General features: G+C 38.4%; 1 protein-coding gene across 1 annotated transcript; it reads left to right on the top strand.

The window, feature by feature from the left end:
* On the top strand, positions 1–15,594 carry LOC112048544 (zinc finger protein 699). The gene is made up of 10 exons (XM_052885392.1): positions 1–605; positions 1,695–2,991; positions 4,080–4,301; positions 4,814–4,980; positions 8,470–8,629; positions 9,065–9,258; positions 9,586–9,686; positions 10,254–10,364; positions 11,952–12,106; positions 13,019–15,594. Exons 1-10 carry the CDS (start codon positions 199–201, stop codon positions 13,466–13,468), a joined length of 3,264 nt encoding a protein of 1,087 aa, XP_052741352.1. The 5' UTR covers positions 1–198; the 3' UTR covers positions 13,469–15,594.
* Positions 15,595–15,956: the final 362 nt, after the last annotated feature.

Below are 15,956 nucleotides of genomic sequence, written 5' to 3' on the forward strand. Positions count from 1 at the left end.
TTACACTTAAGTTTTTTCAGTGGGTGTGTGAAAATTGTATGTGTACTGAAATTTTATTTCAAATAATAATTATAATACTTCATATCATATTCGTCTTAAATATAACTGTCTGGTTATAATCAGTTGTACAATATTATCAATAAATTATTAACTGGATATAAAATTTTTCCTAAGTTAGCTTTAAAGATCAATTTAAATATGACATCCGATGAGTCCGACGATGAACCACTATCAACTTTGGCGGCAGCCAAAAAGGAAAATCCTGAACAATTCCAGGATCCGGACGATCCCGACGCATCAATAACCCAGAGCGAAGACTCTGACAGCGACTACGAAGTACCACAAAAAAAGAAGAAGAAGAAGACGAAGAAAAAGCCTCCGCCAGTTAGAAAGCTAGGTGTAACGATTAAGATCAATCGGAAATTAAACACTATCATCGTCCCACCCGTGATAGCAAGGCCCACTGATGTATGGCTTTATTTGAAAGATCTGAATCCAACCGGCCCTTACAGCTGCTTACTGTGTCCGGACTGGTTCATAAATAGGTCTAAAATGATACTTCATTATGCATTGAACCACAAAAAAGATTTTTGTGGCATTTGCAGGTAAGTGCAATTCAATCTCTAAATGTTCTATGCAATCTTTGAATTCAAATTTCAAATACCATTTTCCATTAAAAATAAAATGGAAAAAGAATGATTAAATATAATAGTTTCAGCTATCATTATAATTTATGTATATGTACCAGTAATAATTTGATGATATTCTATTGGCGGCCATGTGGTGCAGTGGGAAGTGACCCTGCTTTCTGCATCCACGGCTCTGGGTTTGATTCCCACATCTGTAAAACATTTGTGTGTTGAACACTGGCTTTTTCCAGTGGTTGTGTGTATTTATACATTATTAAGTATATGTAGTACATAAATGTGTATGAATATTATAATATCAAATTTCTTAGTACCCATAACACAAGCTACTCTGTATGTTTAATGTACTGTTTAAATAAATTTATTATTCATTATTATTTATTCTGTCAGTGCTCCTGTAAAATGATAATGCATCAATTAAGTTGCATTCCTTTTTGTTTCGTTCGGTTTAAGACAAGGATGATGATTATGGGACTATACTAACAAGGAGGATAGATTTGATTGTTTGTTTACATTAAATAAGTTCTGAAACTACTGGACCTAGAAGCATACTTTCACCAATGGAAAGCTACATTATTAGGGAGAAATATAGGCTATATTTCATTTCCCTATTCCAATAGGAATAAGAACTATGTGGGTGAAACTGGAGTTACCATTATTATATGAATAAGATGTTTCAGTATCATATTGAAAAGCAAAACCTTAAATCTACTACTCATTTTATATCCGGAGATTCCACAAAATAATGCATGTCTGTATTAGGTTTTCTGTTTATACATTGAGTTTCAACACCATTTATTAATTTATTTAGGCCACTAGTGACTGTAACAGTATTTACATAATAGGGTAGTTGACTCATATTTTTACAGTCACACAAAAAAAAAAAAATAGTTTACAGTTAACAAAAACAACAGTTTGCAATACTATAATGTGTACTAAAATAGATGACTACATTTTGAATATGAAAAATTAGTTTATATTAAATTACCATATAAGTGACCATTAATTATTACAATGATATGTGACATGTGGTTTATTTGATTACAGATATTTCGTACCAGACAGAGAGGCGTGGTATGCCCATGAAAAGTTTCATTCACCATGGCCTTGTTCCCAATGTGTTGAGACATTCCCAACAGAAAGGTTACTGCGTACCCACCTGGAGTCTGTGCACAACCTTGTTCATTGCCGACTGTGCCATTTCAGAGTATCTGCTGATTTGGACTATAATTCACATCTATTCCAGAAACACGGTGTGACAAACGTAGCATCGAAAGATGAGGAATTACTCTGGTTAATAGACTCTGATTGCCCTGAAAAGTTTCTTTGCTTGTTGTGTATTAAAACTGAAAATGCTACCCCTTTTAATGTGACTGCATTTTTTGGCCATTTCATGGGCATCCATCATTTTACACTCAAATGTATGGCTAACATTATAGCTGGGAGAGATACCCCATTTTTGGTCAATGGTGCAGAAGTAAGCGATCGTTTCCTCCAGCAACAGCTGAAAGATTATGGCAGGCTTGGGTATGTAGATTTAGTACCAAAGACTTTTGTACCATATCAGGAACCTGAACCAAATTTGACACCAAACACAGAGGACAACTCACAACTTATAATGCCAGAGGTTAAAGAAGAAAGCCACAGTGATACAGATGAAAAAGTACAAAAGGAAAAGGAAGAAAATGACAATGACAATGAGATGAGTGAAAAAGACGAAAACAGCCAAAATGATGAAACCATAGACTACAAAGGAGAGGAAGACTTTGATATTACACATACAGAGGTTATTTTACTTGAGAAATGTTATTACGAGTATATTGACAAATCTCTCAGTTATATAAATGAAAAAACAGTACCAGAAGTCTCTCATATAGACTACGAAAGGATAAAAGGAGATATAGATATGGATGTTGAATGTGCATTGTGCAAAAGTAAATTTGAAAGTGCTCATTCTTTTACCACACATTTAAATAAAATGCATAGTGTTAAGACATTGCCATTGTTTTCGTGTAGAGTATGTGCTACAACATTTGACACTTACTTGGATTTGTCTAAACATATATCTGAGGAGTTGGGTGATTTTGAAGACTTGTGGATATGTCAGTTTTGTGATAAGGAATTTGATAATAGAGAACAAACTAGACTACATTTAACAGAGCACTGGGCTTCTTTAGATTATGATAACTGTTTTAGTCCTCATTTGGGATTCAAATGTAAATATTGCCCAACATTATTTTGGAATGAAACTGAAAGAGAATCCCATCAGACTAGAGTGCACTTCACTAAATATAAGGATGAATTTTACAAATGTGAGAGTTGTTCTAAAACCTTTAGTGATAAGGTGGGTGCATAACACATACTTTTATCATGTAATAGATGTAACTACTAACTAGTAGGATAAAACTACTTGAAAAGGTACTTTTAAAGGACATGTCCAAAAATGGGCCTTTGTTATTGATAATATATAAGCAGGTCGATATTTTTTTACAGATAGAAGATACAAATTGCTGTTGAGATAATAATTTTCTGAATTTTTGGAATCTGCATTAATTAGATAAATATTTTTTGATTCACTCCCTTGTCTACAAATTAAACATAGACAATACAGTAAAAGTGTTCAAAACAGCCAATAAAAACACCTGGAATTGAATTCATATCCGGTGTAAGCTGTCATGTCATACAATATTGTCAAATGTCCATAAGACTCAAGTTAAAAAGAAACATTAAATCGTAGACAGAGAAGCATTAAACAAAAAAAATCCTTAAATTGCTTTAAAAACGCCCTAAACGAACGGTACAAAAATCTGTCAGGGTGTGAGTTACGAGCATGTTGCCATGATAGAAACTCTTAATTAATGTTGTCAGATAATGAAAAAAAAAGGATTAAAATAATTAAATAAAAAAAATGTTCCAAAAATTTTTTTTAGCTTAGGTTTTATGTTCTTTTAAGATAAAAATAATTTGTTCTGCTTAGTTGACACTCGGAATAAGGGCCCAGCCTCCATATAAAATTGGGAAAAGTCCTTTATTAGCAACCAAGAAGTTCTAAGATTTTGATACAAAGTTCACAACATTTTGACACGAGACAAAGACAAATGTTGACCAATAGCGGTACAATCCTTAATATCAATATCTCTGTGTTTTCTAATCATGAGGTCCTGGGTTGAGCTTTGACATACTGAGATTTTCTCGCTAAATTCTCAGTGCAGAATTTGGAAGTTAGTGGTATTACATCCTCGTGCCTTGAAGAGCATGTTAAGCCTTCGGTGTCATTGTCATTTACGTCTGATAGTGGACATTAATTAACCATAAATAATCACAGCCCACATTGGAGTAGTGTGGTGGGCCGAAACTCTGTAAGTAGGGAGGCCTGTCCCTGTAGTGGGTTGGTAAAATAAGTTGATAATAATGAAACTCTCTTGTTTCCAGGTATGGTACATCCATCACCACATAGAAAGCCATTCAAATGATGAAGAACAACCAATCTATCTAATAAAGTGTTCCCTGTGCTACGTTGTAGAGCCAAGTTATGACAAAATGAGACTCCATTTTGATGACCATCATCCGGAAATTAGGAAACTTTATTGTTCCTTAGATGCTTGTATGTTCAAACCTCTGAGTCACCGCAAGTCGTTCAAACTACATGTCAAGGTATGTTTATGTATGAGGTAGGAAAGACAACTTCAATATTATGCTGTATTTTTATTAATTATTCAAATAAAATTAACGTGACAGCACATAGAGAACAATTCTGTAATTCAATATGATAAGGATATTATAACTCTAGAAAATGCTGTAGAACAATTCTGTTATTCAATTTATTATAAAAATATTATAACTAGCATATGTGTGTGTGCACTCCAACCACAGTAGCAAGATATGAGGACTTAAATTATGATTTTACTTTAATTGTAACTAATCAATGTCTGTAATCAGGTTTTTAATTTCCATAAATAATTCTGACATTATCCTATACATGAAACTTACCATAATAGAGACATCAATTTGAATTTGATGTGAAACATTATCTCTTAATTATTGTAATCTTAATTATTGTAAGAACAACTAACAAACGTGTTAGTTTGTATAAAGTTGTTACAATAACTGGAATTATCAAGTAGGGTTATATTATTTGTCAAATATAAGTCTAACTATTTATGCAGATGATTCATGGCCCATCAGCAAAGTCGGAAAAGCCAGTGAACTGCAACATATGCAGCCGCGAGTTCGTCAGCGCGCGCTCGTGCAGCACGCACATGGCGCAGGTGCATGGCCCCGGCAAGTTCAAGTGCAAGCTGTGCAAGGAGGTGCTGCAGACCATCGACGAGAGGTGAGTACAACATGCAGCGCGAGTTCGTCAGCGCGCGCTCGTGCAGCACGCACATGGCGCAGGTGCATGGCCCCGGCAAGTTCAAGTGCAAGCTGTGCAAGGAGGTGCTGCAGACCATCGACGAGAGGTGAGTACAACATGCAGCGCGAGTTCGTCAGCGCGCGCTCGTGCAGCACGCACATGGCGCAGGTGCATGGCCCCGGCAAGTTCAAGTGCAAGCTGTGCAAGGAGGTGCTGCAGACCATCGACGAGAGGTGAGTACAACATGCAGCGCGAGTTCGTCAGCGCGCGCTCGTGCAGCACGCACATGGCGCAGGTGCATGGCCCCGGCAAGTTCAAGTGCAAGCTGTGCAAGGAGGTGCTGCAGACCATTGACGAGAGGTGAGTACAACATGCAGCGCGAGTTCGTCAGCGCGCGCTCGTGCAGCACGCACATGGCGCAGGTGCATGGCCCCGGCAAGTTCAAGTGCAAGCTGTGCAAGGAGGTGCTGCAGACCATCGACGAGAGGTGAGTACAACATGCAGCCTTTTTGAAATAAAACTTCTTTACGGACGCCTGACTTGTGTTGTGAGCTGGTGAATGCATTACGAGAAGTGTAATTGAAATGACATACCTTTGGGTTTTAGCGCCGAGAAAAGCGCCATCTGTAGTAACACTGCTAAACTACGATACAAAACACGTTAGCCAAGCGCCGAATCCGTTAAGTTCTCTAACGGCATAATAGGGATGATGACAGTTTTTTAAATTGTATATAAATTAAGAGTATACTAATAGTAAAGCAATTTTGTAAAAGGAACAGTGTATCTGCGATCATTACTTTCGGAGCTACAGGTATTTAAAGAGTCAGATTTGCGGCGCTGCCGCGGATCCCTGAAAAACGCCCCATACAAAATGGCTCGAAAAATGACGTCATAGGCAATGTAATGATCGTTAGATTTGTATGCGCGTTCAAACAAAATTACTAATATCTTTGTTATTTGTGTGTTTATCTTTATAGTTCATATATTAAAAAATGTCACATTTAATGTAAGGAAGCTAAAACTGTATGAATTTTCATCTAATTACGATAAAAAAAATTTAGTAGTTTTTGAAATTTTATAATCTCATTTATTTTGCAAATATCCATACAATCTTTGCTTTTTATGTATAAATTAGTTAACATTGACCCTATTTACCCGAATGTATCATAAAAATCAATATATTCAAACCTAGTCATCATCCCCATTGCGAACTAATTATAGTACGCGCGTTAACAACTGAGTCTTAGGGCCATAAATCATTTCTCTATATCTATCTCGCTTGCACTTATGGGTCTTATGGAGCCGTCTAGTGAAGGGTGTAACAATGAAAGACATATTATCGATAAGTAAAGTTTATTATCGTATCTTGTTCACAAAATTAAAAAAATTAACAATATTTGATTTAATATAATACATATTTCATATTATATAATTATTAACTAAATAAAATTAATCTTCATCTGAGTCTTCATCATCAGAATCTTCGTCTTCTGCCAAATTTATTATAAGCGGCGCGTGATCTCTAATTAGAGCTTTTTGTAAATCTTTGTTTTGAAGTTCTTCGGCATGCCTAACACATTTGGCCCAGTCTTCTCGTGTGACATTTTCTATGGCTCGGTGGAGGTGATTTTCGACATCTGCTATCTTGAAGGTATTATTATTCTTCGCAACTTCTCCCTTTACTTGTGCCCAAATTAATTCTATTGGGTTATATTGACAGTGATATGGAGGGAGCCTTATTACTTCATGACCTCGTTCATTTGCCAGATGGTCTAAAGCGTAGACCTTCTGCGGGTTACTGGCTTTTACTTTTCTTATTAATTCTTCAATAATTTCGTTGCTGGAATATGGAATCTTTTTCTTTGTCAACCATTCTTGAATTTCAGCTTTCCTCGTGTTTCTTGTGGGTATCTTTTCCAACTGTATCGAATGATAGCTTGCGTTATCGACAATTATAACTGAGGGCTCTTCAAGTAGATTCAGGAATTCGGAAAACCATGCCATATATGTTTCGCCATCCATTTCTGTGTGGTAATCAGCATCCTTTGATTTCACCGCTTTAAATATTAGCTTCGCATCTGGAACGAAGCCAGTCCTTGCAGAACCCGCATGGCAAACTATTAATCTTTGGCCTTTTCCCACAGGCTGATTCTTGAAACCTCCTTCATCGTTGCTTCCAAGCCACATCCTCTTTCTTGCATGGTTTTGATTAATCCATGTTTCGTCTAGATAGAAACGTGGTCGCTGATCGTTAGTTCTTCTAAGTAAATCCAATTTCCTTAAAAAGTCCATTCTAGCACAAACAATATCAGTTCTTTCCATTAAATATTTACGTCCTTCGCTATTTTTCTTATACTGGAACCCAACCTCCTTCAGTAGTATTCTCATTGAAGTGTTGCCGCATTTAAAATCGGGTAATTGTTCACGGAATTTTTCTAAAATTTTCGCCACGGATGGATACTCTCCATTCTCATAAAATGAAGCTACAGTTCGCTTCAACACACTTTTATCAAAATCGTCAATATTAGTGACGGTTTGTGGTTTCTTAAAATTTGTTCTTGGTATACAGGTACTGCCTGATTGTGATACTTCCGTCTTGATTCGGTCCACTGTCGCTCTGCTCACACCACAAACAAATGCGGCCATTTCACGTGGTTTGTTGAAATTTAGAGAAGCCACTTTATTCGGATCACTTTTCAATTCATTGAGAAACAGGAATACGTTGTGAATCAGTGTTCGAGCTTGAGGGCTAATATCGCCATGTAATTTCTTCAGATCAACGTTAGAAAATAAAGTATCCATAGTGCGCAACGAGTAACACATGAATGTATTTATTTAATTGCAGTAAACACATTTATAGCAAAAAAAATACGCAATGCAATTACATTAGAAACCGACCAATCAGAATCGTCCAAATCATTATTGACTCATCATTAGCACGTGCGCAGGTAGCCGTTTATCGATAATTAGGGTGCGCAGGTAGGCGCGCTGCACATTCCTATCTTTTTTGACTTTTATGACCGGACGACTCAGATGATAACGCGCATACTATAGTAGGAGCTTGGGAAGTAAAGCAAGTCTGATTCGGTAGATGGCGCTACTAACCGCTAAAATTTTTTTTAGTTTCTCTTTTACTTAATTTGAAAGAAGTTTTACTTCAGTGGAGTCTAAAGCACACTCGTTCACTGTATGATTTTGGAAGTGCCGTACGCTCCTTAATAGAAAATGTTGTAGAACTCAAATGTTGAGTTTTGGGCGAGCGCACATTCATCGCTTTAGAGAGCCGTCGGGAAAAGGTGTTTTTGTTATAATTTTTGACGCCTCCGTGACCGTGGATGGTAACCAAGAATGACGTTAAAAATCGGGGACCTATCGCTAGCGGAACCTCTGTAGCTTGTGTCTACATTATGGAACCATGAACTTTATTATATTTCGTAGTTGATTTATTACAATATAAATTTGTTATAGGAAACTACACTACCTGTTGTGCCACCCCGGCCGCCACCCGTTCGAGTGCTCCGAGTGCGGCAAGTCGTTCCAGTACAAGTCCTCGCTGTACATGCACAAGCAGGACCACCTGCCCAACAAGCAGAGCTACACCTGCAGCTACTGCGGGAAAGTGTTCGCGGTGAGTGATTACTGCCACTGCCACCTGCTTGGGCCATCCATGAAATACTTTACTATCTATGAAGTTTGATATTTTATTTTTATTTAAAATAATTAATACACAAATGAAGCAGTTTTGGATACGCTGACTGCGTGACGACTTGACAGAATAAGAGAGGGTTGACATTTCAGATGTCTCTTATACAGGCTTGGATGAGACAACAGATAATGAATAAGCTATTAAGGAAGACTGCATCCACTTTAACTATAACTATAGTATTTTTCAGATAGGATGGGTACGGTGGCAGTTCGTTTCGCTATTGAAAGTTTGCCGCGTTTTACGATATTAGCACGTATTATGAACGTCATAAGGCAACTGTCACCGTTCAACTTTTATTTCACGCCCTTCTAATTATAACCGATTTATTGGTAATTTTATTTTTCCCCAATTCCACAGAAGAAGGATTCGTACCGCGAGCACGTTCAAATCCATGAGGGCCCCCGGCACGCGTGCTCCTACTGCCCCATGCGCTTCGTGCAGCGCTCCAACATGCTGCGCCACGAGCGCCGCCACACGGGCGAGCGGCCCTACCGCTGCACGCACTGCCCGCGCGCCTTCGCCGACAAGGGCGCTTGCACTGCACACACCAGGTGTGTTATTGATCCTAGCGTATGCTTGGTGTGCCCCTACTGCCCCATGCGCTTCGTGCAGCGCTCCAACATGCTGCGCCACGAGCGCCGCCACACGGGCGAGCGGCCCTACCGCTGCACGCACTGCCCGCGCGCCTTCGCCGACAAGGGCGCTTGCACTGCACATACCAGGTGTGTTATTGATCCTAGCGTATGCTTGGTGTGCCAATTTATAATCGTCAAAATTTTATAACGTAAATAATATAATATAAAATGATACTATTGCCTTCATTTATTTTGTGTCGCATACATAATATTTGCTATTTAAAAAAAAAATGTTGTTTCCAGAACACATTCAAGAGACAGTTCCTTCGCTTGTCTCTACTGCGGACAAACGTTTGTCCAGAAGTCCAAGCTCACATATCATATACGGAAACACACAGGAGAAAGTGAGTATGTCAGCAGTCTAGGCCTTATAATAATGCCCATCAGTTACCTCTTATTAGAATGTATGTATGTCTTCTTCACATAGGAAGTAAAAGTAAAATAAATTGTTGATTTTAATACTGTAAACTATATAATGATTATAATGGTTTTTTGAAACTCGATTTTGATCATAAAGTGTAGGCACAGAGAACATTTCAGGCAGAGGAGTGTTGATCCATTTAAAAGGGATGCCTTAAACCTTCATCCAAGATCACAAGTCCTGGGACCTGCTCGAGGTGTTTCCTCTATCACAAACCAATGGTGCAATCACTGTTGCTGCTTCAAGTCACGTCATACGCTGATTCCTTTACTTTAATTATTAACTTTATGTATAAACTATAAAGCAGTACCTCTTATTCGAGATTAGGTCCACTTTATTTGAAGGAAATTGAGGTTACAAACATAATCCATGTTATAAATGATCGTTAGAGTATTACAGTTATATGTGTCTCTTGTACTACCTAACTACTATTAGTTGTACTGTAGTAGTAAAGCCATAATGTATTAAAGAAGTGGAGGGCCCGTTTCAGACCTGGAGTCGTGCACGGTGTGCGCCAAGGTGTTCACGAGCGGCTGCGCGCTGCGCGAGCATATGAAGACGCATGTGAAGAAGCGGCAGGTGGTCAAGTGCCCCTTGTGTGGTAAGAGACAACTTTACGTTTTGACATGATTTTAAACTTATTTCGTGGTTGTTCATTATGAATGTTATTTAAACGGGTACATACCACGATAAAACGACGAGATTTTTATTGTCGATTTTTCGACCCAGTTGCATAGATCGTGGTCACGACGGAACTGAAGTTGCGAGATGAGAAGTGAAGTCAGCTGTTAGAGGCAGAATCGATCTACCCTCTTTCTCGATTCTGCCCCTAACAGCTGACTTAACTTCTCATCTCGATTCGATCCATGCAACTGGGTCGAAATATCGACAATAAAAATCTCGTCGTTTTATCGTGGTATGTACTCGTTTAAATAACATTCATAATGAACAACCACGAAATAAGTTTAAAATCATGTAGAAAATTTCACTTAAAAACTGGCCAATTTTGCTTTGACAGTTTTAGAGTTATTGGTAAAGAAAATTATACTTAAAGGCCTTTAAATATAGTCCAGTATTCAATAAAATCCCAAATACAGAGCAAATTCAACCTTAAGGATTGAGTTTAAGGATATCAATCACACTAATATTACGAATTCGAAAGTTTGTTTGTGTGTGTGTGTATAAGTGGGTTTTACTCTGGATTAACTCATAGGCTACTTTTCATTCCGGAAAAATCCATGGTACCCGAGTGATTTGTGAAAAACTGATTTCACCGGGACGAAGTCGCGGGCGTCCGCTAGTATTATTATAAAAACGAGGTATTTGTACGAAGTTGTTGCAACAAAGATGGTATAAATTAGAGGGTATTTGATGACTTGTTCAGTTCCTCGTTAGGTAACGTGGACATCGCTGCTAGTAGCTCATAAACTAGATCATCAACCTGCACCGTTAACCACAAATTAGTTAATCATAAATCAGTTGTTGTTAATTTATTAACTCGTGACCGCTACTTCGCGGGATTTGTAAAAACTGTATTTCTACTGAAATACAGTTTTTACAAATCCCGCGGACACCGGGGAATAACACACACATTTTTCCGGAATGAATATTTGGATAAACAGACAGATAAAAAAAACGAGTGTTTGTACCACATTCCAGAAGTAAAACATCTTTCAAAAAAATAAGAATATCCGACGAATTTCTCAATTCGTCGGTTCTCCTCCTTTTTTACAAGTGTACAAAAAAGGATTGTTTCAAAGTTCTCTAAGGATGCCATCTATTTGTAGTTTAAAAATAACAAACACTGTTTCATTGTGCCTGTAGATGGCAGCACGCATCGTCCGATTACAAGTTTCCCTCACGCATTCACCAACTTGCGGTAAGCCGTGACAGCACAGTGGATATGAACTCTGCCATCGATTATGAGGGCGTAGCTTTCAATCCGGTCCGGGGCATGCAACTCCAACTTTTCAGTTGTGCAATTTAAGGAATTAAATATCACGGTGAAGGAAAATATCGGGAGGTAACGGTAACCTGAGAATTTTCTCAATTCTATTTTCTTCAATTTTTACGTGAGTGAAGTCTGCTCATCCGCATTGGGCCATTCTGAGAAAAGAAAATAGAAAGGACGTGCATATTACTCTGAAGCCTTTAGTTAGTAGTGTTATTGTAATGCTTTTTTTTTCAGATAAAACGTATCAAGACGAGCGCTACATGCTACGCCACTTGCGCACCATGCACACGCGCGCGCAGTTCTCGTGCCCGCTGTGCCACAAGCTGCTCACCAGCGCCGCCGGCCTGCGCCACCACGTCATCACGCACAGCAACATCAACACATTCCTGGTAATGCACGCCACACCTTGCGCGCTACATGCCGCGCCACTTGCGCACCATGCGGAATGCCTCTTGTGAATTTAGGTTAAAAAGAGTATTATCGCTGTTGCTGAAAGCGGTGAAGACGATGCGTGTGTATTGATACCGACACCAAAATAGGTTACCCCGGGTCATCGTCATATCAGCCGATGGACGTCCACTGCAGGAAATAGGCCTTTTGTAGGGACTTCCAAACATCATGATACTGAGACGCCTGCGTGAATACCTGCGACTCGCTTGATGTCGTCAGTCCACCTGGTGGGGGGTCGACCAACACTGCGCTTTCTGGCGCGAGGCCGCCATTCCAGCACTTTAGGTCCCCAACGGCCATCGGCCCCACCCATTGCCACTTCACCTTCGCGACACGTTGAACTATAGTTCTTCTGCGTATCTCCACATTTCTGATTCGATCACTCAAAGATACTCCGAGCATAGCTCGTTCCATCGCCCGCTGTGTGACTCTGAGCTTTTTTATGAGGCCCATAATTAGCGACCAAGTCTCGGAACCATATGTCATCACTGGCAACACGCACTGTTCGAGTTTTGTCTACAGGCACTGAGGAATTTCGGACGAAAAGATGTCGCGAAGTTTCCCGAAAGCCCAGCCGAGTTGGATTCGACGGTTCACCTCTTTCTCGAAATTGTGACGCTAGTTAATAGCAGTACTTTTATTTATATGCACTTTTTGTATGCACGATTACTTTAAGTGACAATACAGAATTATCTGATGTCATTCAAAACACACTGAAGCAGACTAACAATCACCAAAAAGGAAAGCTCTACAAATGCATGTTGGAAACATGCATTTGCAGAGCTGTAATAAAATTAATAAAAAGTTATTTTGACATACATTAGGTACATTAATTTATTTAATTTTTCCAGTGCAAATGCTGTACCAAAACCTACGCCGTCAAAAGAACTATGATAAAACATCTAAGAAAACGCCACGGGCTCAGAGGTACCGAGGTCGACCTCAAGGACTTCTTCGACCGCATAGAGCCGAGAGACTGCAAGCTCAATTTAGACGAAGCGACCATGACCAACATATTTGGACCCGCCAAAATTAAAATCCCCGATATATTGATCAGTGATTTCGTAAACTTCGCGAACCAACCGAAAATGGCTGACAACACTGCCACAGATGAGGAAGATTCCGATGAGGAGAAAGAAGAGAACGATTCCGAAGGCAACGAGAGTGGAAAAGACAGCAGCGATGATAAAGAGAAGGAGCCGCAGATAAAGCAGGAAGCTCAGAGCGGCGATGAGGAGTTGGAGCCAACTGACTTTGTCAGCGTCAAAATAGAACCGATAGATGAGGAGCATGATGAATAGTTTAACAATAATTTATTGAATTTAAATTTTTTAACGCTGTCTGGGCTTGGGGAGCAAACTGGTTATTGTGTTACGAAAAATGTAATCGAATTGACAAAACGCCATCTGCAGTAAGACTGCTAAACTACGACTCCTGCATGTGAAGTAAGTGCGACACGAGAGATGGCGCTAATAACAGCTAATATTTTCAAGTTTCTCTCTAATCGAGTATTTTATTTTATTTATGAAAGAAATTTTACTTCAACTGTGTGCTCACAATCATGTTTTGGTGTAATAACAGTCTTATAAACAATAAAATGAGTGGGGCATAAAAATAAGTGTACATTATAAAAAGTTATACATTATAAGAAAAGTGTATGTTATAAGGAAATAGGTCAAATTATCACAAGTAATGTGGCAGGTGAAAACTGTATTATTTAAACTTTTATCACTTTCTGATAAGTGTCCCTCATTCGCACGAGTTTTTTAACGGGCGTTAAAAAAGCGTTCAAATACGGCAAATGAATTCCCAAGTATATGTACACTCTACAGCGTTTTTTTTAAATTCGACGCTTTTTCTCGAGCTGTTTTGTATTTTCAATTTTGGGCGTTAGATTATAATTTAAATTCATACTATTTTTGAACGCTTTTTTAACGTCCGTTAAAAAACTCTCGTGCGAATTAGAGCTAACAGTAGGTTTTGTCACTTTCTAACGTATGTCAAATGGCAAAGAAAAATCTAGAAGACTCTTATTCAAAGGTAGTGTAGCTCTATTTCTATTTATAATAGCACTAGCTGACTGACCCATTACCTTAAAAATACGGGAATAAAATACTACCGAATGTTACACGCCGATAATGTAACTTTCCATTGGTCAAAGAAAAAAAAACTTTAAAATCGGTCTAGTAGTTTCAGAGCATATTTAATGCAAACAATCAAAATGTTTTTACCCGACTGCAAGAAGGGTTATGTTTTTCGCGCGTATCTTGTGTGTATGTTTGTAATATTCTTTATTACCTCATATCTTCCAACTCGCTGGACGAATTTTCGTAATTAAGATGTTAGATTTGTCTTAATAACCCAAGTGTTCTTAGATCACATAAACTTCGAAACGTCAGGTAATAATGTAATATCATAAGATAATGGTGATAGTAATTGTTCGAAAAGTTAAAACTTAATTTACGAAGGTTTCAATCGCGCCTTGTTCCAAGAAGAGCCCACAACAAACTCGGCCAGATTTTATTTTATTTGTAAAATAAAGTATAATACCTATTGACGTTACTCAGCGCATGCGCGCGCATCGCCAAGCCAGTGACGACTTAAATCCTAAAACTTTGAGATTTAATCGGCTGAAGTGTGATTTTGTAGTCGGTTTAATTTTTTTGTTTAAAAAATATTTTATTTCTCTGTTTTTAGTGTTTCCTAGCATAGTGAACGATAGCGACACAGAACGGTAATTTTCGTTATTTTAATTTTAATACAGAATTACTGAACCGATTTTTATGAAAAGTTTATGAGGGAAAAATAAAAAAAAACATACGCGTCGAATTGCGAACCTCCTCCTTTTGTTGATTTCGGTTAAAAACGTGCAGGACAGTGCCGTGTGAATGTAGCCTAATTTGTAGACAACATACAAAATAGTTTCATGATGACACATTGAGTAGCTAAATAATAAATAAGTAAGTAAGAAACGAGTTAACTTTCATATTTAAGTATATGAAACTTAGTAAACGTTTTAGCAATAATTAATGCTGAAGTAGAAGTTGCAGAAAATTATTCTTTTTATTAGAAAACTCGATGAGAATAGGTAGACGTAAGTAAGGGAGTATTTATCATACATTATCTAGTGGGACACACATATTTATATTCGTTTTAGTAATTTCTTATCTCAGAATGAATGAAATGTTACCTTTAGTAATGTTTTAGTGTGTAATTTAATTCAATAAAAATGAAATAAAGAGCAGTGATAGCCTAGTGGATATGACCTCTGCCTCCGATTCCGGAGGGTGTGGGTTCGAATCCGGTCCCGGGCATGCACCTCCAACTTTTCAGTTGTGTGCATTTTAAGAAATTAAATATCACGTGTCTCAATCGGTGAAGGAAAACATCGTGAGGAAACCTGCATACCAGAGAATTATCTTCATTCTCTGCGTGTGTGAAAGTCTGCCAATCCGCATTGGGCCAGCGTGGTGGACTATTGGCCTAACCCCTCTCATTCTGAGAGGAGACTCGAGCTCAGCAGTGAGCCGAATATGGGTTGATGACGACGTTCTCGTCTATCTGTTTATTGGTTTTATTTCTTTGCTATTTATAATTTACTAGCGGACGCCCGCGACTTCGTCCGCGTGAAACTCGATGTAAACTTTCAACTTCCTCTACCCTACCCCTACCCTACTCTTAGGGGATTAAAAAATAGATGTTGGACTATTCTCATAGATACCGGATAAGCACAAAAAATTTCATCAAAATCGGTCAAGTCGTTTCGGAGGAGTATGGCAACGAAAACTG

The sequence above is a fragment of the Bicyclus anynana genome, chromosome 14, assembly GCF_947172395.1.
Source record: "Bicyclus anynana chromosome 14, ilBicAnyn1.1, whole genome shotgun sequence".
Taxonomy (NCBI): domain Eukaryota; kingdom Metazoa; phylum Arthropoda; class Insecta; order Lepidoptera; family Nymphalidae; genus Bicyclus; species Bicyclus anynana.

What these genes read in the sequence shown, in the direction of transcription:
- LOC112048544 (XM_052885392.1), top strand. Translation starts at nt 199, where the DNA reads ATGACATCCGATGAGTCCGACGATGAACCACTATCAACTTTGGCGGCA. An exon ending in CTGCAGACCATCGACGAGAG is followed by an intron (nt 4,981 to 8,469) that starts GTGAGTACAACA and finishes AATTTGTTATAG; the next exon opens with GAAACTACACTACCTGTTGT. An exon ending in ACTGCGGGAAAGTGTTCGCG is followed by an intron (nt 8,630 to 9,064) that starts GTGAGTGATTAC and finishes CCAATTCCACAG; the next exon opens with AAGAAGGATTCGTACCGCGA.